General features: G+C 44.4%; 2 protein-coding genes across 3 annotated transcripts; one reads left to right on the top strand and one right to left on the bottom strand.

The window, feature by feature from the left end:
* Positions 1–633: 633 nt before the first annotated feature.
* On the bottom strand, positions 634–5,949 carry LOC105863866 (uncharacterized). Its single transcript, XM_012751392.3, is given in 5 exon segments — positions 634–711; positions 713–1,871; positions 2,496–2,594; positions 3,448–3,574; positions 5,697–5,949. Coding segments are annotated over 5 exon segments (1,485 nt in total). The 5' UTR covers positions 5,730–5,949; the 3' UTR covers positions 634–644.
* Positions 5,950–11,733: 5,784 nt separating this feature from the next.
* ZNF772 (zinc finger protein 772) lies at positions 11,734–19,142 on the top strand. Of its 2 annotated transcripts, XM_012751387.3 has the most exons (5): positions 11,734–12,240; positions 12,874–12,912; positions 14,314–14,440; positions 14,986–15,108; positions 16,719–19,142. In XM_012751387.3, exons 1-5 carry the CDS (start codon positions 12,208–12,210, stop codon positions 17,864–17,866), a joined length of 1,470 nt encoding a protein of 489 aa, XP_012606841.1. In that variant the 5' UTR covers positions 11,734–12,207; the 3' UTR covers positions 17,867–19,142. The 2 variants fall into 2 exon arrangements, with proteins under 2 accessions (XP_012606841.1, XP_012606843.1); XM_012751389.3 differs by lacking the exons at positions 11,734–12,240; positions 12,874–12,912 and having other exon boundaries at positions 14,345–14,440; positions 14,991–15,108.
* Positions 19,143–22,237: the final 3,095 nt, after the last annotated feature.

The following is a 22,237-nucleotide window of genomic DNA, read 5'->3' as shown; positions in this document are numbered from 1 at the left end:
TCTTGATAATTTAAACATTTGGATCAAATTCCAGCATGACAGCATGAAAAACTTCATAGACTCAGCCAAACTAGCAAAAATTATAAAAACACAATTCAAAGTCTCTGGAAATGGTGCTACAGGTATATAGCAAGTTAAAAAATAATTATTCAAGAAAATCGAACATTCAGTAACAACAGTAAATCAGTCACCTTTGAAGGAAGACAACTCCTTCCCTCCTTCCTTCTTAACTCAACAAGATGGAAACTCTACTCCAGACTGGTGGATCTGAGAACACAGGGCTCCCTCTCCCTGGGGCTCCCAGGCAGAGTGCTATCTTCTTGGGAGAGGCAATCTGTCAGGAATTCTCATCCTGTCCCCAGTGTGCAAATTTGTATGTATAATGTTCAATTGCTGGCTCCCTCATAAAGGGTACTCTCAGTGTTTCTCCATATTAAGTAAGTTATATAGACTAGGAGGTGTCATGTACCGTGCACTCCTAAGACCTTTCTCTACTTTCACTGTATGCATAAGGCCTATTTGGGTTGTAAAGTTTCTGTTGCTGCAGCAGAGCAGACATTTTAACCAAATGGTTAAAAAGGTTTTTCCACATTTTTTGCATAAGACCTTATTCTTTCATAAGGCCTTTCAGGTTTGTGAAATCTTCAGTGATGAATAAGATTGGAGGTGTGGCTAAAGGCTTTCCCACATTTTTTGCATTCAAGACTTTTCTCCAGTGTGAACTTTCTGGTGTTGAATGAGGTTGAAACGCTGGCTGAAGGATTTCCCACAATTGCTGCACTCATAAGGCATTTCTCCCGTGTGAATCCTCCGATGTTTAACAAGACTGGAGCTGTGGCGAAAAAACTTTCCACATTCTCTGCATTCATAAGGCCTTGCTCCAGTATGAACTCTCTGATGCTTAACAAGGCTGGAATTTTCACTAAAGAATCTCCCACATTCATTGCATTTAAAAGGCTTTTCTCCAGTGTGAACTTTTCGATGTTGCATGAGGCTAGAGCTTTGGCTGAAAAATTTCCCACATTCACTGCACTCATATGGCCTTTCTCCAGTGTGAACTCGCCAGTGATTAATAAGGCTGGACTTGTGGCTATAAAATTTCCCACATTCACTGCACTTATAAGGTCTTTCTCCAGTGTGAACTCTCTGATGTTTCATAAGGCTGGAGTTGAAGCTAAAGAATTTCCCACATTTGCTGCACTCATAAGGCCTTACTCCAGTGTGGATTCTGTGATGCTGAACAAGTGTAGAATTATGCCTGAAAGCTTTTCCACACTCATTGCATGTAAAAGGCTTTTCTCCAGTGTGAACTCTCTGGTGCTGAATGAGGTCAGCATTGCGGCTAAAGGATTTTCCACATTCACTACACCCATAAGGCCTTTCTCCAGTGTGAACTATTTGGTGTATGAAAAGGTTGGATTTATGGCTAAATAATTTCCCACATTCACTGCATTCATAAGGCTTTTCTCCAGTGTGTAGTCTCTGGTGCTGAACAAGTAAATATTTCTGACCAAAGGCTTTCCCACATTCAATGCATTTGTAACGCCTTTTTCCAGTGTGAAGGGCCTCCCCACTTTTGGTGCTCCTGTGTGACTCCCCTCCAGTGTGAGTCACCTGGTGCTTGTGAAGACCCACGCTAGTGGGAAAGTCCTTCCCGTCCTCTCTGCTGTGGAAAGGCTTCTCTGACAGGTGGACTCTGCAGCTCCTTAGAACTGGGACCCACCCTCCTTCTCTTTTTAAGAGTTTCTCTCTACAGTGCATCTTCTGGTGTTGGTAAACATGTGAACCGAGCAGTACTTCTACAGAAGCTTCTACTCTGCTTCTACTCTGCTCAGAAGGAGTCTCCTTAGCCTCCACTCCATGCCAACAACCTGAAAGCAGAGAAATGCTGATGTAGACTTTGAAATGAGGAGACAGCCCCCTCACTAATGTGCGTCTGACACTTCCAGTAATGAGTCCCTGGGATGGCTGGCAGAACAAGAGGTCAGGGTGGGGAAGGACCTACTGTGCAGTACTGAACCTGGTAAGCTCACAGACTGGGGGCCCTCATGAGCATTAAGGATGCAAGGATGGGGTGCAGCACAAGAGGAGAGGCAGGCTCCCCAACACACTCCTGCAAATGGCTTTCTGCAGGGCATTGGCTGCTGGGGACACAGGACACAGTGCAAAAGGGGTTGTCCAAGCCCAGAAAAACCAACTGCAACTGAATAGCTGGTGCTTGAGGACTATGCAAGGATAACTGCACACCTCACAACACATTTAGTGAAAGGTACTGCAGAGGAAGGGGTAAAACATGGAGGGCAGAGAAATGGGGGACAGCCCTAGGTCAGAAAGCAGAATGGTAGTGATAAGTAGGTAACTGAGGAAGAAAAGATGGAAATCATCGGTAGCCCCTTGCTTTGGCATCAAAACACCAAGGACCACTGGAAAGACTTCTGGTATGATTTGAACCCATTGCTGAATTCATATCTCTCTAAGCTCCACCCTCCAAGTACCTTTTGGCATAGCTGGCGCCATGAATCCCCAGGCAGGCATGAAGGACTCTCCCCATGACTCCAGTTGGATTATTTCATGGCTCTTGGAAGATGTAAGTCCTTAGGGAGACAGGACAGGTAAGTGGCCAGCACTGGGACAGAGTGACCCACCCCACAACAGACCACAAGAAAGAAAATTAAACAGTTCAAAAACAACTTGGAGAAGGGTCTTACAGGAACAAGCCAGTTAACCACTTCGGTACGGCGCTCACCGGCCACGAAACCTTGCCCACAGCCAGCACTCATAGTCCGCACGATAGTTTGTGCTGTGCATTGATGACAAATCCGTTTTGTTCTTGTGTGATGAGGAAAGCTTTAAAGCACTGAAAGCTTGTTTTACTTTACAGGCAGCTTTACTTGTAATGTAAATCAGAATAGGTAACACATACATGTATGTTTTCATTACATTATTTATAAATGTTCACAATTTTATTTTGATAAATGAAAAATTAGAAAAGTCATATCATGCTGTCAGCTAAAGTCGATGTGCACCTTCATCTGTGGCTGTCGACTACAGTCAACGTTTGTACTGAAGTGGTTAAACTGATCATGTCACTGTCTCGATCCTGGCACAGACAGACCCTGAGGTATGTTGGCTAGAGGACAAAGGCAGAACCTGGGGCACACTGCCACAATATGCATAGCATACTCAGGCTATAGAGAGGCCAACAGGATGAGATCCACTAGGCTGACTGCAAGATTCTGGACCCCCAAACCCTTTCCTGCATGGCTTTGGGGCAGCTCAGGGAGAGAAAGCAATAGTGTTACAGCGCAGGCCTATCTGTTACAACACCTACTTCAGGACACTGGGGAAGGAAACAGTACCCATCTATAGGAGGACAGACCTGTCCCTAGGAAAAGGAAGAAGAACAGAGCCCAGCCCAGGATACTGGTGTGGGTGTGAGGGCCTTACCCAGAGAGGCAGTAAGTGCAAAGTTCTCCAGCATCACACTGCAGTATAGGAGCCTTTGAGCTTCGTCAAGCAGTTTCCACTCCTCCTGGGAGAAGCAGACGGCCACGTCCTCAAAGGTCACATGCCCCTACCAAGGTAGGGAAAGTTGAGTTTATATGCAGCCTCCTTCTCTGGGATTCTAGGCATCCCCCCAAATACACACCCCTGCTCACGATCCTCCCCATTTCTCAACCACAGATATTACAACAGGTCTCAGGGCCACTGATACCCACTCTCTCCTCAGGTACCTTGGTCACTGTGTCCTTCCACAGCAACAACCGGCAGGTGGGCAGATACCTAAGCTCTGAGCCTGGCATGTAGGGCCACACCCCTCTTTTCAGGCAGTTCCCGAGGTCCCCTAGATCCTTCATCTCAGATACAACCAAACCAGGGCTCACACTTCAACCTATGTCTCAATGCCAGCGCCCTGGGGCCAGCCAAACATTTAGACACCCTCCAAGATGCACACCCTCCAAGATGCACATGCCATACCTCCCTTTACATCTCCAAGCCCTCATTGCCACCACTGCCCCCTACACCACATTGTATCTCCCCACCTTCTGCCTCATATCAATTAGTGCTTAAATAAGTATTGAATTCATAAATTCATAAATTGGGGGCCTGGGCCCAAGGAACCTGACTCAAACCAGTCCTTTTGGCAACCTGGAGCTGCCTGCTACACACTGTGCAATCCTGGTAAATCTTTAATGCTGGAGCAGATGATCATCCTTCCTTTAGTGAAGGCTGGGGAAACTTCAGGCTGCTCCACCAGCCTGGCTGACCTTTCCTTTATCCACAGGGAGTGGACAAGAGGGTCTGCTGAACCTGGAGTGGCAAATCTATATCACCCAACATGTCAGTCTCCATACCAGTTCTGGGTCTTCATACTCTATAACCCATCATTCCTATAGACACCAGACAGAACCACTTGGGACCACAGGACTCCACCCTCTTGAGGCAGCCCCACCCTCCAGGATCCTCTTTCCCTGCCTTTACCTCAGAGCCCATCTGAAATAAAAATGTTAATATTCTCCCTCCTAAACAGAAGCCCCAAGCCTTGCGTTGGTGCAGGCCTCCACTTACTACCTCTTGGATATCTCTAGCCCAGATCCCTCCCCAGAATACCAGATGTGAGCTGCCCATGTAATACCGCCACTTTGGGACATCTCAGTATCACCATGTCCAAAATTCAACTCCTAATCTTCCTGAAACCTGCTCCCTGCACAAATTTTTCCCATCTCCATCCTTCTAGATGTTCAGGGGTACAAAAAATACAAACAGAAATCCAGGATGATCCTTCATTCCCCACTTTCTTTCATATACAGCCACATCTGATATGGCAGGAAATCTTGTCTGTTCAGTTTATATATCAATCTCACTTGGTCGCCAAGGCTGGAGTGTAGTGGTGTGATCATAGCTCACTGTAGCCTCCAACTCCTGGGCTCAAGCGATCCTCTAGCCTCAACCTCCCAAGTAGCTAGGACTACAGGTGCACGCCACCACACCCAACTAATTTTTAAATTTTTTTGTAGAGTTGGGGTCTGGCTACATTGCCAGAGATGGTCTCCAACTCCTGGCCTCAGGTGATCCTCCCGCCGTGACTTTCTGAGGAGCTGGGATTACAGGCGTGAGTCACTGCCACCACTTTACCTGTTCAGTTTTTAAAATTGATCCGAGATCTGGTCACTCCAGTCCCCTCTATAATCACTTCCACCAGAACTCTCCATTAGTCTCTTGGATTTACCTACTCACAAGTCTCCTTGTCTTCACCCTCATCATCCCACCCTAGTCTGTTTTCCACTGAGAAGCCTTTGGAAAACTTTGAGAAACACATTGAGTCTCTCCTCTGTTTCCAACTCTCTATCGCCCAGCAGCGCCCACAGAACGAAGGCCCTGCTCGGGCTGAAATGTCATGTGTGCTTCGTCCCCTCACAAGCTGTCCACCAGACACCGGGCAAATCTCAGGCTTAAGACCAGGGACTGTGGACTATGGGCTCAGGAACGCCCGAGCCTCTGTACGTGCCGGCCGCCTGTCCCACTGGGTGTCAGAAACAGGATCCCGCCCACAAGCGCCCCACTGTTTTGGACCCGGGGTCCTGAGCAGGCTGCTTTCCCAGGGATTTAGGATTTGGGTGACGGCCGGGGCGGGTTAGGGCTAGGGCTACGCCTAGGGTTAGGGTTAGGGTTGTGCCGGAGGACGCGGCACTTACCAGAGCAGGGTCCCTTAGCACAGCGGCCGCCATCGGACTCTGAGGGCGGAGCGGACACAGGAGAACGACCGCGGCGGGCACCCGGCTCACCCTGGGCGCGGCCACCGAGGCTCAGACCCGTCTCAGTGCGGTGAGGACAATGCTTGCCTCCTCCCGCGCCTCAGCTCACAACCAGCTTCCGGGGCCCTAGGTTCAGTGAAACCTCTGGAAGCGCAGCTTAACTGATCGCCGCTAAGCCGGCGCCGGATGTCCGCCCAGTGCGTTGACGGAAACGCCCATTTCCATTGGCCGAGCAACCCCGCCGCACGGCGCAGCGTCTCCTGGGTAATGTAGTTCCACAGCTCCAAACTTGGAGAAGCTGGAAAAGCTGCGGAGATGGAGCTGAAGAAGGCAGGGTATGGAACGGCTGCCGGACTGGTGCAGAGACTGTCGTTCTTGTAGATGTGCCTTGATTTCAGTTTTCCCTGAGCAGCTGCTCAGGGAAAGACTCTCTCCTCCGCTTGAAGGACTTGAAGAGAATAAAGTGGTTTCTTTGGGCTGAACGATGTATGCATCCCCCAATTTCCTTTGGCAAAGGAACGCCCAATTTTAAAGTCAAAGGTGACGACGCAATGTTGGATGTCTGAGAATAAGTAAAGGCTCTGAATTACGGATGTGGGTGGTGAGAGTGTCGGGGATCTTAAGAATTCACTTTTCCTCATTTTTTCCCTTTCTCTTCTCAAGGACTCAATGTTGATGTTCAGGCAGGACGATAGGCCTCCCACCCACAGCCAGCATTCCTCTCTCCCCAGATTTCTCCTCTTCATCCCTTCCTACTTCATGTTCCCACTCCCTTTCCACTTCCAAGTACAAAGCCAACTCCCCACAGGTGGGTAGAGTAGGGGACTGTTGCTGACAACAAGCAGCTGTTGATAAAAGATGCCAACCCTTTACTATATGTTGTCCCACTACAGCCTCTGCCATTTACTACTGTCCTTTTGTGTCAGTCTCCTTTTCCTGATTCTTCTCCTATCCCTTCCATCTGTGGGCTGAGCAATGATCAACTTCATCACAGCCTTGGGGTGACTCACAAGGACAAAAGGTGATTAAGCATTCCTTCCTTCTTGGAACTTTCTGAAACTAGGTGTTCAGTACTAGCTGACTCTGAAAAGGAGGAGGTGAGTCAATATTGGGATTGAGGATGTGATAGGATAGAGAGAGACCCAAGTTCTTTGTCACTTCCATAGTGGCCATGGTGTTTTTATTCAGCATTAGTTATTTTAGTCAGGCCATGGTATGGCACATGGAAGAGTCGGGGGAGGAGAGTGAGGAGAGATGGACCCATTGACAGTATTTGGACAAGGTGTAGAGGAACTTCCCCCTGTTAAGCCAAGGACAGTAAGAGATGTCTCACTTCCTTAAGAACACCCCTTAGAAAAGTAGATTCTGGATTATTCACCTAACAGATTATGGGTAAGTCATGAAAATGAGCTGACCACCATGACATGAACTTCTGTGGATGAAGCTAACTAACATATTACGGAATCTAGTCCTATATACAGTATAATACAATCTATAGAAAATTCAAAATCTGGCAATAAGAAACAGTATATCATTTAGGGAAACCTACATAGGTGGCAAAACTAAAGACATCAACAGAATGGTTATCAAAATGATTAACAAAAATGTCATGCAAGTGTCAGCTCTAGGAGGGGTGTAAGGCAGGTGAGAGATGTGATGAGAGAGGATGCCTAACAAATTATGCTTTATCATGGATGGTTATTTCACAGATGTATCTTTTTAAAAATTTTACTAATATTATTTTATTGGGCAGTGCCCTGAACCAGAATAGGTTCAGAGAGAATCCCAGATGTGGTTTTCATTAAAAAACAAACTGTATACCTATAATGAACATTCTACTGAATGTGTGACAGTTTTAAAATAAATAAAGAAAAAGTCTATGTAGACAGTTTAATTTTGTCACAGGAATGGTAGACAGACTAAAACAGATTCATATATATGTGGAATGTAAATAACATGATCAGTGAGGAAAGAACAGACTAATTATGTAGTTTAGGTAAAATTCATTTATATCTCATTGAATTCACAAAGTAACTTCCATGCAGATACTTTCAAAATAAAACAACATATTCTGGTCTATAGGTTTTCTCCGTAACCTCTGGAATCCATTTTATTTCCAGCCTTTAGGAGTATTTCCATGTTTATAAAGAGTGGAAACACCAAAGTTTGAAGCCCAGGCCCTACCTTTGACCAGATCTCCTTAAGGGCTTTAGACCATACTCTTTAGTGTTTTGGAAGCCCAACTTACCCAAGAGAACATAAGAGGAAGATGCTCCTCAGAGCCCAGTTACAGGTCAAGCTTCAACACATGAGCTGCTTCAGGGAATGAGGGAAGGCTGAGGGTTACAACCGACCAAGCAGATTTTGTTAAGAATTTCCCGGATTCCCCAAGATTAGAGCTTAATGTAATGATCCACCACCCAGAAGCTCTGGAAATTCTGGACTTCCACTGGATATGGCCGTCTGCTCCTTAGACACTTGAAGTTAGGACCCCTCTGCTAGAAAGCCAGAACTAACTTTTCATCTGGACTATCTTTAGAAGGAAAAGTGGACAGGGAAATTAGGCTATAGAATGGGGAAATAGAACTGTCTCCTCTCTTCTGACAGTGCTTTAATGACAAAAAAAAAGAAAAAAAAAAAAGTAAAAAAAAAAAAAAAAAAAAAGAACTGTCTCCTCAGGGAGAGAGGGGACTGATATTTCAGAGGGGCAATTCTGCTCCACAGCAGGTAAGCAGCTCCATGACCTAGTGTTACACAGTCACCAGAAGACACCATCCCATGCAGATGTTGCCTTGGTGACCATGCACTATTCTGAAGCTCCAGTGGAATCAAGTAACCAAGGATCATCAAACACCCAAGACTACAGCTATTTCTGACTGCCATAACCCTCTGCTTGCTCCCACAGCCATCCCAGCTTTCATACTTGCCTGGATTTCTTTGCTCTACTGAAAACTGATTCACCAAAAGTGACTAAAAATACTGGAAGAAAGTTATCTACACATACCACCCAAATACACTAAAGTCTCTCCTCCAAGGCCAAACCTTGAAAATAGTGGTCCGGTTTTGTGGAATTTGCTCAGTCCACACTCTGTCTGAAAACTGGACCTAGAATGGAACAAAAAGTGAGAAGTTGTTCTAAATATGGTGGTAAAAATAATGGATGTAGAAAAGAGACAATATGAGGGAAGAGTGGTTGAATCAAGGAAGGAGTTGAAAATGTTTATAAACCCAGGGCTGGGGACATTGTTCTTTCAAATGGGCTAAATGTGAGTGGCTTTTATGGAGGTAAAAATTGAGAAAATGAGAAAGACAAATCCATGACAGAGCCAAGTTTAAAATATTCAGGTAAAAGGCAGAGCAAGTTCCAAAGAGATCAGGTGAGAAAAAACTTGGTGAGTTGGAGTAATAGGGAGGAGGACATAGTAGCTGGGGCAAGGTATGGGGAAAGGAGCAATGTAAGAAACTGGATTTGATTGTGTATTCAGTGCTGAGTTCCCAGCTCTCTCCTCCTATCCCACATTTAAATCAATTCTTCCCCTTACTCCTGGGCCCCAGGATCATGGCTGTGATTTCCGCTGCCTTGGAGTTTTAGGGGCACACTTTCCAGAGTCATGTAAATGGAATCTAACAATATGCAGCCTTTTTCACTCTGGCTTCATTCACTTAATGTAATGCATTTGTGATTCACTTTTGTTTTGTGTATTAACAATTCATTCTTTATACTTCTGACTAGTCTTCCAAACTATGTACCATACTTGTTAATCCATTAATTTGTTAAGGACTTTTTCTGTCAAAAACTGTGCATTAATAATAAAGCCAACATATATTTGCCTCAGTAATTTTTTTTTATCACAGATTTTCATTTCACTTGGGTAAATACCCAAGAATTGAATTAATGGGTCACATGCTAAGTGTATGTTTAATTTTAAAAGAAACCATTTTCTGTGATAATTGTATAACTTCACATTCCCACCAGCAGTGTATGAGTTTTCCAGTCCTCTGTATCCTCACTAATACTTAGTATGGCCAGCATTTTACATTTTAGCTGATCCAATGGCTACATAGTAGTATTTCATGGTGGTTTTAAATGGCATTTTCCCCAGGACTAATGATGTTGAGCAAATTTACATGTGCTTATTTGAAATTCGTATAATTTTTCTGTGGAAATGTCTGTTCAAATCTTTTACTTATTTTTTATTAAGTTGTTTATGTTGGTTTTTGTTTTGTTTTCTGTTTTTTTGATAGAGTCTTGCTCTGTTGCCCTGCATAGAGTGCAGTGACATACTCGTAGCTCACCGTAACCTCAAACTCCTGGGCTCAAACTCCTGCCTTAGCCTCCCAAGTGGCTAGGACTACAGGCGCACACCACGATGACACCCAGCTAATTTTTCTATTTTTAGTAGAGATGGGGTCTTGTTCTTGCTCAGGATGGTCTCGAACTCCTTAGTTCAAGCGACCCTCCCACCTCCTCCCAGAGTGCTAGGATTACAGGCTTGAGTCACCTCGCCTGGACTATTTGTTGTCTTAGCATAGAATTTTGAGATTTATTAACATATTTTGCGTTCAAGTCCTCACTCAGGTATGTGATTTGCAAATACTTTCTCCCAGTCTTTGGCTCATCTTTTCATTCTATTAACAGATCTTTTAAAAACCATAAAATCTTAATGTTGAGGAAGTCCAATTTATCAGTTTTTCTTACAGTTTTATTTTTGGTTTTGTATCTAAGAAATATCTGATTAACATGACCACAAAGATTTTCCTCTGTGATTTCTTTTAGAAGTTGTGCAGTTTTTTAAATTTGTCCTTTTGGGCTATGACTCATTTTTTTTTTTTTTTTTTTTTGAGACAGAGTCTCGCTTAATTGCCCAGGCTAGAGTGAGTGCCGTGGTGTCAGCCTTGCTCACAGCAACCTCAAACTCCTGGGCTCAAGCAATCCTCCTGCCTCAGCCTCCCCAGTAGCTGGGACTACAGGCATGCGCCACCATGCCCGGCTAATTTTTTCTATATATATCAGATGGCCAATTAATTTCTTTCTATTTTTATAGTAGAGACGGGGTCTCACTCTTGCTCAGGGTGGTTTCGAACTCCTGACCTCGAGCGATCTGCCCGCCTCAGCCTCCCAAAGTGCTGGGATTACAGGCGTGAGCCACCGCGCCCGGCTTGCTATGACTCATTTTGAGTTAAGTTTTGAACATTCCAAGTCTTTCCTCTTCTAGCTTGAAAAGTATATATGCTGATTCTATTTACTATATTTAAGCTAGAAATTGCAACCATTTAATACATTAGAGTACTGGATAGTGTTGTAAATACATTTACTTTCCACTTGGAAATATAAAAGATTTAAAACATTGAGCAATGTCTCTTTTCAATTCATATGATACTGAAGTTATGCATGGGAATTCCATCATTCTAATTACATAAGGAGATATATGTTTTACACAGTGATAAGCAATTATTTCAATCAAAAGATGCACCTCTCTTCATCCTCATTCCTTTTCTGATTGCAAACCTTTCACTTGAGATCAAACTTCTTTGGTCTCGAGTATTAAGAAATTTATTTTCTGTATAAATATATAAAACCAAACTGTAACCCAGCCACGACAAGACCACTTACTTGCTCCAGGCTTGTTGGGCCATGGTCGCACATATTTGGCTCAAAATAAACCTCTTTAAATTATTTTACAGAGCTTGGATTCTTTTTCATTGACACCTCCTAACATCCCTACTGCATGTTCCACAGTGTGGTTATGTCTGGAGTCTTTTCTCTCTTGTTCCTAACCTAAAATGCTGAGGCTCACAAAACTAGAGCTTCAGGCTACATGTGTTTAGAAACAACATGATATTTATTAACTTCCAGCTAAAGAAGTCTGAATGACATTAGCGTATAGTGTGTTTGTGTGATTTTTTTTGGTGATCATTTTTTGCATAAAGAAGCTTGAAACAATGTCTCTAAACATTTCTGTGATATGTTACAGACTACATTCACCATCGCGGCTCCTTTAAGAGGAAGGTCCGCCTAGTCCGTAGAGACTCTAAGCTCCTCTACCAATAGGGCTGTGCCCCAGCGGTCGCGCGGAATCCCGCAGTCTGGCGTTGGTGCTAATGAGAACTACATTTCCCAGCAGCCTTGGCGGCGCTAGGCCAATGAAGGCCTAGGGAAGGAGCGTTTCCGTTCTTGGGTAAGACGTCGGGGTGGGACTTCCTGTCCCTCTTCAGGCGGACATTTTATTTGCTTTTCGATTAATCCCCCAGATCCGCCTCTGGAATACAGTGTCAGACCGGCGGTGACAGGAAAGGGAAAAAGAGAGAGAAGACGCTGTCTTCCCTGAAGAGAGGCAGCCCCGAGGCTCGGAAGTGGTGCTGCCGAGTGACCTGGCTGCTGGGGCGGATCCTGGACCTCGGATCCCTTGTTCCCGTACTTGTCTCCCCTTTTCCCTAGTCTGCGAGCCCGATGGCGGCAGCCGAGTTGATGGGCCCAGCGCAGGTGGGTTTGTTCCTAGGGCCTCGCCCTGACTTCCATCTCTGAATCCTCAAGGGCTCCTTGAGTTACTGCAGCCCAGGCCCTCGTGTCCAGGACAGTGGGGGCACTCATGGTTGGGTCCCATTTCTGGCGGCCAGGACCGTGAGTTGTGGAAGGTCGTTGTGGGCAGAGGGACCAGCCCATGCAAAGGGTCAGAGGTGGGACTCAGCTGGAGCATTCAGGAAAACTGGGTCTTTGGTACCTGAAAGGATCAGAGTGTACGAGAAGTAGTCACATCTGGAATGTCAATCTCAGCATCTGGGTTTCTATTCTGAGGGTGATGGGAGCTATGGGAGGTTCCGAACAAATGAGAGACACGATCTGAGGGTTTAGAAAATATCCCATACACTGCCTAGGGGAGAACTGACTTGGGTTGGCCATGGGAGGGGGGGAGCGGGTATGATGATGAAGGTGAGGGATAATTAAGATTGAGAACTAGTCCGAGGCAACACAGTTGTTAAGAGGTGGTCCTGAAGACTGAGGCACAGAGGGTGGACAGCCCCAGGTCACTTTGTACCGGAGCAGGAATATGGGATAGGCCTAAACTTTTGCGACTCCTTTATGGTTGCTTGTCTCACAGTTTCCCTCTTCCCACAGGTTCCCATGATCTCAGAAGTAATTATGGACCCTATACAGGTGAGGGGAGAATGCCTATGCTCTCACTGATCCCACCTCCCACCCCTGCCCCACATGACCTCTAGGATTGTTGTCATATAGAATGCTTTCCTGCTACTTTCTGATCCTTTGGATCTAGGAACCCTGGAGAAACACCAAGCCCAGGGACCCAGGCCCAGGCCAGGGGCTATATGGAGGTGTTTCCTTTTCTAGCAGCTGTTGGAATAAGGGAAGGTTGCTTCAGGCTCAGGAGCCAGCTTGTGCAAATACTTGGAGGTGAGACTGAGACTTAGAATTTTCAAGAAATGGCAGGGCTCTGCCACCCCTGATAGGAACCAAGAGCAGGGGAGCAGGAGTGAGGCTTGAAATGATTGGCTGAGGCGGTAGACCTGTATTCCGAGAGTGATCTGACCAGATGAAGCGTGGAGCAGAGGAGGGATGTGATCTGACCTAGGTCTTAATGGCCTCCTCCTAACACTAAGTGGAAAACAGATGGTATGCATTGAGGCTTACGATGGAGGCAGGGAGACCAGGGAGGAGGCTACTACAAAATTCCAGATGAGTGGAGATAGGCCAGAGGAGTGGCTGTGTAGATAGGAGAAGTTATTGGATAAGATTTATTGATGTGAGAGAAAAAGAGATAACCTCAAGTTTTTTGGCCTTTCGAGCTACTGTTGACTTGCCCATCTATCAGCAGAGATAGGCAAGTTAGTGGTAGAAATAACTTTCAATGTGGATGTGAAGAGTTTATCTGTGGCCATGTGAAGAGTCTGAGATGTTCCAGAGAACACTTGAGTGGAGGTGTCAAGTGGGGTGCATGACACATACAACTGGAGTTCTGTAGAGGAGCTCAGGATGAAGATTATTGTATAGACTGGAGTTTATGAGAGAGAATATTCACATCACAGTAGTAGTGCAATTAGTAAGCCAGGAAGGTGATGGTGGAGGCCACTGACTGGATAGAGGGCCAGAGTTGTGAGACAGATGTGACCTCAAGAGTGATGTCCATGTGGAAAAAAAGTATGGACTGATGGCCCCTAGGCTTACGGGAGAAAAGTGAGCCCAACTTTGGTTGTCTAGTAAGCATGATCTTAGCAACCCCAGAGGAATTAGCTGGCAGAAAGGTGGTAGAAGTAACTGTCCGTGTGGATCTCAAGAGTTTAGCAACTCAGGGGTGAGGCCATGTATCCTAGGCCTAGAGTTTAGATGGTGCTTTCCTGCCCACTTGCCTGTGGTTGCTGTGGGTGGACACAGTGATCATTGTGACCATGAAGAAAGAGAAGACACCAATGGCACCCAGTCCTGGTATTTCCTTCAAGTTGAAGAGTTAGGTAGGAGGGTGTACAGGTAGATGTGTGGAGCATGCATGGGGGTCCTTGGGAGAGAGACTGCTCATTGACTTGGCTCTCTCCATTGTGGCAGGGGCAGGTGAATTTTGAGGACGTGTTTGTGTACTTCTCCCAGGATGAGTGGGAGCTCCTTGATGAGGCTCAAAGGCTCCTGTACCGTGATGTGATGCTGGAGAACTTTGCACTTATGGTCTCGCTGGGTAAGGCCCTCACACCAACCCTAGTGTCCTGGACTGGGCCCTGCCCTTCCCTGTTTTCTCAAGGTGGCCTTGCATTTCTTACGTAAGAGCCATGGGCATTACCTCCTTCCCCAGTTCCTGGAGTAGGTGCTGTGGATATGGGGCCTGATTCTGGGCTGTGTGCACGGCTGCCTGCTATTCCTGAGCACTGTGAATACCTGCTGTCCCAGAGCAGGCTTGCATGCATGAATCCAGGAGTTAAGTGTCCTGTAGTTGGCTCAGTAGATCATATTTATCTTGTCCTTTCCCTGACTGGATGTCCCTATCCATATTCATGGGACTTCTGTACCTCAGTTTTCTGCCACTTTCCTTTAGCTGACATTTCCTGTGGCCTGCCTGTGCCAGGAATTATGTAAGAACCATTATAGTTATTGCTTGCTGAGACCACTGGGCCATCCCTGCAATATCCTACTTTGAGATTATTTTTATAATACTTAGTTTTCTTCTCTGTGGGGTGGGTCACCCAGACCAGTGCTGGCCATTTACCTATCCTGTATTTCCCTTAGGACAGGCATCTTCCATGTCTCGTGTAATTGCCTCACTGGAGCAGGGCAGTGAGCCCTGGGCACCTGACTGGGTAGATGTGACTCCAGCCATTGCCAGAGAGACTCTAGGTGGGAGTGGCCCTGGTGAGTAGGAGCTGGGGAAAGGGGTGACATCAGGGTTGGGTTCAAATCATTCCATAACCTCTGTGTGCCCACAGTTTTTTTTGTGTCAAGACCACTGGTCACACTTTATTTCTATCCACTTAGCCATTTACATACTTGCGTTTTATGCTCTGACCTTTGGCCTCTGGCTGTTCCACACCTCTGCCTCCATGAATATGCAAAATGAATATGCAAAATTAACACATGAAGGTGCAATGTTTTCTGTCCCCTGGCTCTCCCCTCCACCCCGCAGCCAGCATGGACTGAGTAGTGGGCATGTCAGCACTATGGGTATGGGAAAGAGAAAGACACGTCTCGTATTATTTCCACAGGCCAGTGGGGTAATGCAGGAGCACTGTCCTCGCCTCAGGGTCCCTGCTCTTTCATCTCCTGTGTGGCCTTTGAATGATCCCTTTCTTCTGGGGGGTTCGAGAGGGCTTCATTTGTAAAACGAGACAAGGGGCTTTACCAATTTATCTCTGAGTTTCTCAGAGTTACTGTGAGTCCACAAAAAGTCGCCCATGTCTCATTTCCAGTTCAACCAGCTTCTAGCATCCTCTTTTCCCAATTCTGAAAGCTGTTTCCAGTATTTGGACTTGCTTCCAACAGCCCAAGCAGTAAGGGCAGGTTAAATGCAAAATCTTACCTAAAAATATAAAACATTACCTCTTCTTCTCTGGCTAATTGTATTGGACACAAAAATAATTTTTGTAATTCTCATGAGTAGGTTTTGTTGGTTTAAAGGCATAATTAACATTTTATTTGTGCTCCGTGAGTCATTCTCCCACCACATACACACAAATGCATATGCGGAGAGATGTATATTTAAATATTTGTTACTCTAGAGAAGTACAGACTATTTAAAACAATGTTGTGGTAGAACTATTTTTCAAACTTTTTAAAACTATTTTTTTAATTCTTTAGCAAAATATTGCTGTCTACCATTTAAAAAAAAATCAAAAGTGGAAGTACACAAAACACATAGAATAAGGGTTCTACAAAAGTTTGACCAACATTTACAAGTTGCACTCTCAGTATGCTTATGTATGAATATATAAACACTGAAGGCAGTTCCTAGAGCAAACCAGATAGAAATAAAATAATGACCAGGTAGATTACAAACTGAGGTAGTAACCCTACAAGCACTTCTATGGAAAAATTCATCCCCACAGTGAAAAACTCCAAATGAAGAGGTCATCTGTTTTACTTATGTTTTCCATTATCTGTGCTCTCCACTTCTCTATCTGCAGTTCTCTCCAGCATGGGCCTATACTTCATGGGTCATGAGATGTGCACATAACCAAAGTAGTTCTTAAATACCAGCTACTCAATAGCAATTTGATTTTCTTAGACACTGATATACCTTCTGCACAGCTCTCACCTGTCCCCAGCAGCAAGGAAATCCTATTGTGAATGACTTTATTAAAGACCTTGCCCCTTTTTCCTGTTCTGTATCCCACAGTTGTGTCCTCTCCCAGTCAAGGCCTCCTCCATTCTATGACCTTGATCTTGGTTGTGTTAGGCACACATTTGTGATGAGGATGCCTGCCTCCCATCTGCGTCAATTTTTCACAGCATTTCTCTGCTTTCAGGTTGTCATGGAATGGAGTATGAGGAGATACCTTTTGAGCAGAGCATTTCTAGAGAAGGATTGTCACAGATGAGGACTCCCAAGGAAGGCTCTTCTGCCAAGAAGGTTCACACCTGTGAGACATGTGGCCTGGTCTTGAAGGATATTTTGCACTTGCCTGAGCATCAGGAAACTTACCCTGGGCAGAAACCGTATATGTGTGTGTCGTGTGGGAAACAGCTGTGGTTCAGTACAAACCTTCACCAGCACCAGAAGCAGCATAGTGGAGAGAGATCTTTCAGAAGAGGTGACAGCAGGGCCTTTCCTGTTAACAACTGCCCTGTCCAACCGTCAGAGATGCCTTTTATGACAGGGAAGGGCTGTAAGGACTTCTCAGCCAACTCAAGCATTTTCCAGCACCATGCCCCTCACAGTGAGTGGAAGCCACACGGTAATACCAAGGGTGAGGAGGCCTTTCACAGTGGACAAAGACATTACAAATGCAGTGAATGTGGAAAAGCCTTTAGCCGCAAAGACTCACTTGTTCAGCACCAGAGAGTCCACACTGGAGAAAGGCCTTATGAGTGTGGTGAATGTGGGAAAACCTTTAGCCGCAAACCTATACTTGCTCAGCATCAGAGAATCCACACTGGAGAAATGCCTTATGAGTGTGGCATATGTGGGAAAGTTTTTAATCATAGCTCTAACCTTATCGTACACCAGAGAGTACACACTGGAGCAAGGCCTTACAAATGCAGTGAATGTGGGAAAGCCTACAGCCATAAATCCACACTTGTTCAGCATGAGAGTATTCACACTGGAGAAAGGCCTTATGAGTGCAGTGAATGTGGGAAATACTTTGGTCACAAATACAGACTCATTAAACACTGGAGTGTTCACACTGGAGCAAGGCCTTATGAGTGCATTGCATGTGGGAAGTTCTTTAGCCAAAGCTCTGACCTCATTGCACACCAAAGGGTACATAATGGTGAAAAGCCTTACGTGTGCAGCGAATGTGGAAAAGCCTTTAGCCACAAACATGTACTTGTTCAACACCATAGAATTCACACAGGAGAAAGGCCATATAAATGCAGTGAATGTGGGAAGGCCTTCAGGCAAAGGGCTTCCCTCATCCGCCATTGGAAAATTCACAGTGAAGAAAGGCCTTAGTATAGGAAATACGCCATCTCCTTGTTCAACACAACTCACACCACAGAGAAGCTTCAGGAGTAGCTATGTGTGACCATCAGCCAGAAGTCGAACTTAATACATTCGAACATGTACCCTGAGGAGATTCTTCTGAATGTCAGCTATGTGGGAAGCATTCTGGGGCTATGTTGCATTTTCTAAATTGCCCAGGACCCTTGCTGGAGTTATATCACTGCCAGTGCCTCTGACAGAAGCCATCTATCTTTGCATTGTTCAGTCCTGCACAGTGTATAGGTCACCTCAGCATGCTTCACAAGGCAGACCTTTGTACTTGTCCTTCCCCTAGAGGGATTGTCAGTAGTCTGAGCCCATTGAGAGTTCTCACACCCTCCTTCCCCCTGGCTGGTTTAAGCATGAATGTGATGACTGTGACCCAGTTTTGTCCAGGAGGATGGGATCTTTGTTCTACTGGCCACTTGTAGAAAAAGTTTCTTTTCTTCTTGGACTTTGTTAATCTCATGTGGCACTTGTGGTGGATTTATCCAGCCTCTAAGATATCTAACCTGCAATTACCTGCCTCATATTTTTCTGGTTTTGCAACAGATGCCTTAATTTATAGACTACCTTTAATCTTGGGGATTCTGTTCACTTTATGGGTTGGATTGAAACAGAATTGAGCTAAGCCAATATAAAGGCATGACCAGCTTTTGTGAGAGCTGCAACAATTTGTGTCTCAGAGAATAGCTTTTGTTCTAGTGTCAGCATAACTTGCATTGCTGCTTAAACTCTCTTAGGGAAGAATACCAGTCTTCATGGGCCTAATCTTGTGGTCGATATGCCAAGACTATTTGTGTGACTGGGGTCACCCTAAACATTGGGTGTGTGTTGTGAATCTCTAGAGTATCTGGGAGCAACATGAATTGGGTCCCTTGTTCCCAGGGGATTTTTCATATTCCCCAGGCCTCTTGAGTAAGCCTTGATCCCCTGGGACCTGCCCAGCTTCCTGAAATTTATTATTCAATAGGCAGATGTTACTGGCTCTCCTATAAAAGGCCGAGGTAGGAATTATAATTGGTACAGAGACACTAATTAATAGGGAGTTGGGAAACTGCCACAAACTATGGGGAACTGACCATTCTAAAGGTGTATCTGCACATATTTCCATTACTATGGCTTTGTTATAAAGGTTTATATAAATTCTCAGGACTCCTATACCTGTGTTTCCTATGGCTAAAATCACTGTCAGAACAGTTAATCTAAATATTTCCTGCAATAAACTGTATATATTTGTAGTGTACAGTTTGATAAGTTTTGAAACACATTTGCACCTATAATACCAAAATTTTCCTGATTCCCTTTATAATCTCTCCCTCCCTCTCACCCATCCCTAGATAACTACTGATATGTTGTCACTGTAGTTTTGTTTGCATTTCCTAGAATTTTATATGTAGAGAGTAATTTAATATGTACTCTAATATATTTGGTTTCTTTAACTGTATATAATTATTTAGTGATTCATCCTGTTCTGTGTTTCAATAGTTTATTTCTTTTCATTTAAGAGTATTCCACTGTATAAAAATAGTTCCAAAACAAGTGATCCAGGAGAGAACTCATATAATAACCAACCCATAGTATCTGTCATTACCTAAACATGGTAGTTTTGTGCCCTCATTTCTTATATATTCCATAGGTAACTCTGAGCTATACAAAGGTAAAAAATACAAGGAGGTAGGAATTTGTAGGGAGTTTTCTTGGACTTTGGTGACCATAATCATATATTTTTTTCTTTATTTTTTTTATTTTTGAGACAGAGTCTCACTCTGTTGCCAGGGCTAGAGTGCCGTGGTATCAGCCTAGCTCACAGCAACCTCTAACTCCTGGGCTCAAGCAATCCTTCTGCCTCAGCCTCCTGAGTAGCTGGGACTTCAGGCATGTGCCACCATGTCCAGCTTATTTTTTCTATATGTTTTTAACTGGACAATTAATTTCTTTCTATTTTTAGTAGAGATGGGGTCTCACTCTTGCCCAGGCTGGTCTCAAACTCCTGATCTTGAGCAATCCGCCTGCCTTGGCCTCCCAGAGTGCTAGGATTACAGGTGTGAGCTACTGTGCCCAGCCTGTTTTTCTTTACTTTTTTAAATCTTTTAATGGTGAATTACATTGACTGATTTTCAAATGTTAAGCCAACGTTGCATTTCTGGGATAATCCCCATTTGGTCCTGATGGATTATTCATTTAATGTATTGTTGAATTTTTTTTCTTTTTTTCAGATTTTTGCAGCTAAGTTCATGAATGATGTTAGTGTCTGATTCTTCTCTAATGCCTAGATTTGGCTTTGGTATCAGCATAATCCTGGCTTTACGTAATCAGTTGGGAAGTATTCCTTGCTCTTCAAGAAATGCTCTTTCTGGAAGAGTTTGTGAAGAATTAGCATTATGTCTTCTTTAAATGTTTGGTAGAATTCATCAGGGATGTTTTCTGGGCTTGGAATTTGTTTTGTGGGAAAATTTCTAACTACAATTTTAATTTCTATGGTATCTAGAGGGCTGTATAAGTTGTATCTACATTTGTCCATCTGTCTATTTATCTACTTACCTATCTATTTTCCATCTCTAGAATGAGCTTTGATTGTTTTTGTCAAGGATTTTGTCCACTTCATTTAAGTAATCAAATTTTTCAAAATATTCTCTCATTATTTAATACCTATAGAATTCATAGTAATGCCACCTCTCTTATTCCCGATACTAGTAGTATCTATATTTGTCTTTTAATCCTGATTGGTTTAATTGTAGAGATTCATCAATTTTATTGATGTTAAAGCACTTGGTTTCATTAATTTCTCTGCTTTGTTTCTTTTTTTCCCATTCTGACCTTTACTATTACCTTTTGCTTTTATTGGATTTCATTTTTCTTCTTCTTTTTTTTTTTTTTTCTGAGATAGTCTTACTCTGTTGCCCAAGCTGGAGTGCCATGGCATCATCCTAGCTCACAGCAACCTCAAACTCCTGGGCTCAAGCGATCGTCCTGCCTCAGCCTCCCAAGTAGCTGGGACTACAGCCATGCACCACCATGCCCAGCTAATTTTATATATATTTTTAGTTGGCCAATTAATTTCATTCTATTTTTAGTAGAGACAGGGTCTCTCTCTTGCTCAGGTTGGTTTCCAAGTCCTAACAAGCGATCCTCCTGCCTCGGCTTCTCAGAGTGCTAGGATTACAGGCGTGAGCCACCGTATCCGGCGTCTTTTGTTATTTTTTAACATGGAAGCCAGGGTCCTTCATTTATCATATCATTTGTCCTTATAGATCACTATTTGATGTTCAGTGTATTGAGAATCAGTTTTATATACTTTGTTATTTCATTTAGTTTTTCTCTTCTTTTCCCTTTCCTTTCCTTTCCTTTTTTCCCTTTCCTTTCCTTTCCTTTCCTCTTTCCTTTCCTTTCCTTTTCTTTCCCCTTTCCTTTCCTCTCCCCTTTCCTTTCCTCTCCCCTTTCCTTTCCTTTTTCCTTTTTCCTTTCCCCTTTCCCCTCTTTCCTTTCCTTTTTCCTTTCCTTTCCTTTCCTTTCCTTCTTTCCTGACGGAGTCTCACTCTGTTGCCCCCTGCTAGAGTGCCATGGCATCAGCCTAACTCACAGCAACCTCAAACTCCTGGGCTCAAGCAATCCTGCTGCCTCAGCCTCCCAAGTAGCTGGGACTACAGGCATGCGCCACCATGTCAGGCTAATTTTTTCTATTTTTGGTAGAGACGGGGTCTCGCTCTTGCTCAGGCTGGTCTCAAACTCCTGAGCTCAAATGATCCGCCTGCCTCGGCCTCCCAGAGTGCTAGGATTACAGGCGTGAGCTGCCGCACCCTGCCTAGTTTTTCTTTTGCAAGAAAATTTATGAACCTCTGAATCAGATACCTTGAATAACTTAGTAAAATTTTTTTTTTTTTTTTTTTGGAGACAGAGTCTCACTTTGTTGTCCAGGCTAGAGTGAGTGCCGTGGCGTCAGCCTAGCTCACAGCAACCTCAAACTCCTGGGCTTGAGTGATCCTTCTGCCTCAGCCTCCCGAGTAGCTGGGACTACAGGCATGCGCCACCATGCCCGGCTATTTTTTATATATATATCAGTTGGCCAATTAATTTCTTTCTATTTATAGTAGAGACGGGGTCTCGCTCTTGCTCAGGCTGGTTTTGAACTCCTGACCTTGAGCAATCCGCCCGCCTCGGCCTCCCAAGAGCTAGGATTACAGGCGTGAGCCACAGCGCCCGGCCAACTTAGTAAAATTGATACACCTCCAGCCATGTCAAAGAAAAAGACAAAAATCACATATTACAAATATGAGCAAGGAAAGATGGTATAGTACTAGATACTCTGAAACATCATAAATAATGTATGATTATTTTAAA

Source organism: Microcebus murinus, chromosome 16 (assembly GCF_040939455.1).
Source record: "Microcebus murinus isolate Inina chromosome 16, M.murinus_Inina_mat1.0, whole genome shotgun sequence".
Lineage (NCBI taxonomy): Eukaryota > Metazoa > Chordata > Mammalia > Primates > Cheirogaleidae > Microcebus > Microcebus murinus.
The sequence above is the reverse complement of the archived record's forward strand: the minus strand, read 5'-3'. Positions and strand labels throughout refer to the sequence as shown.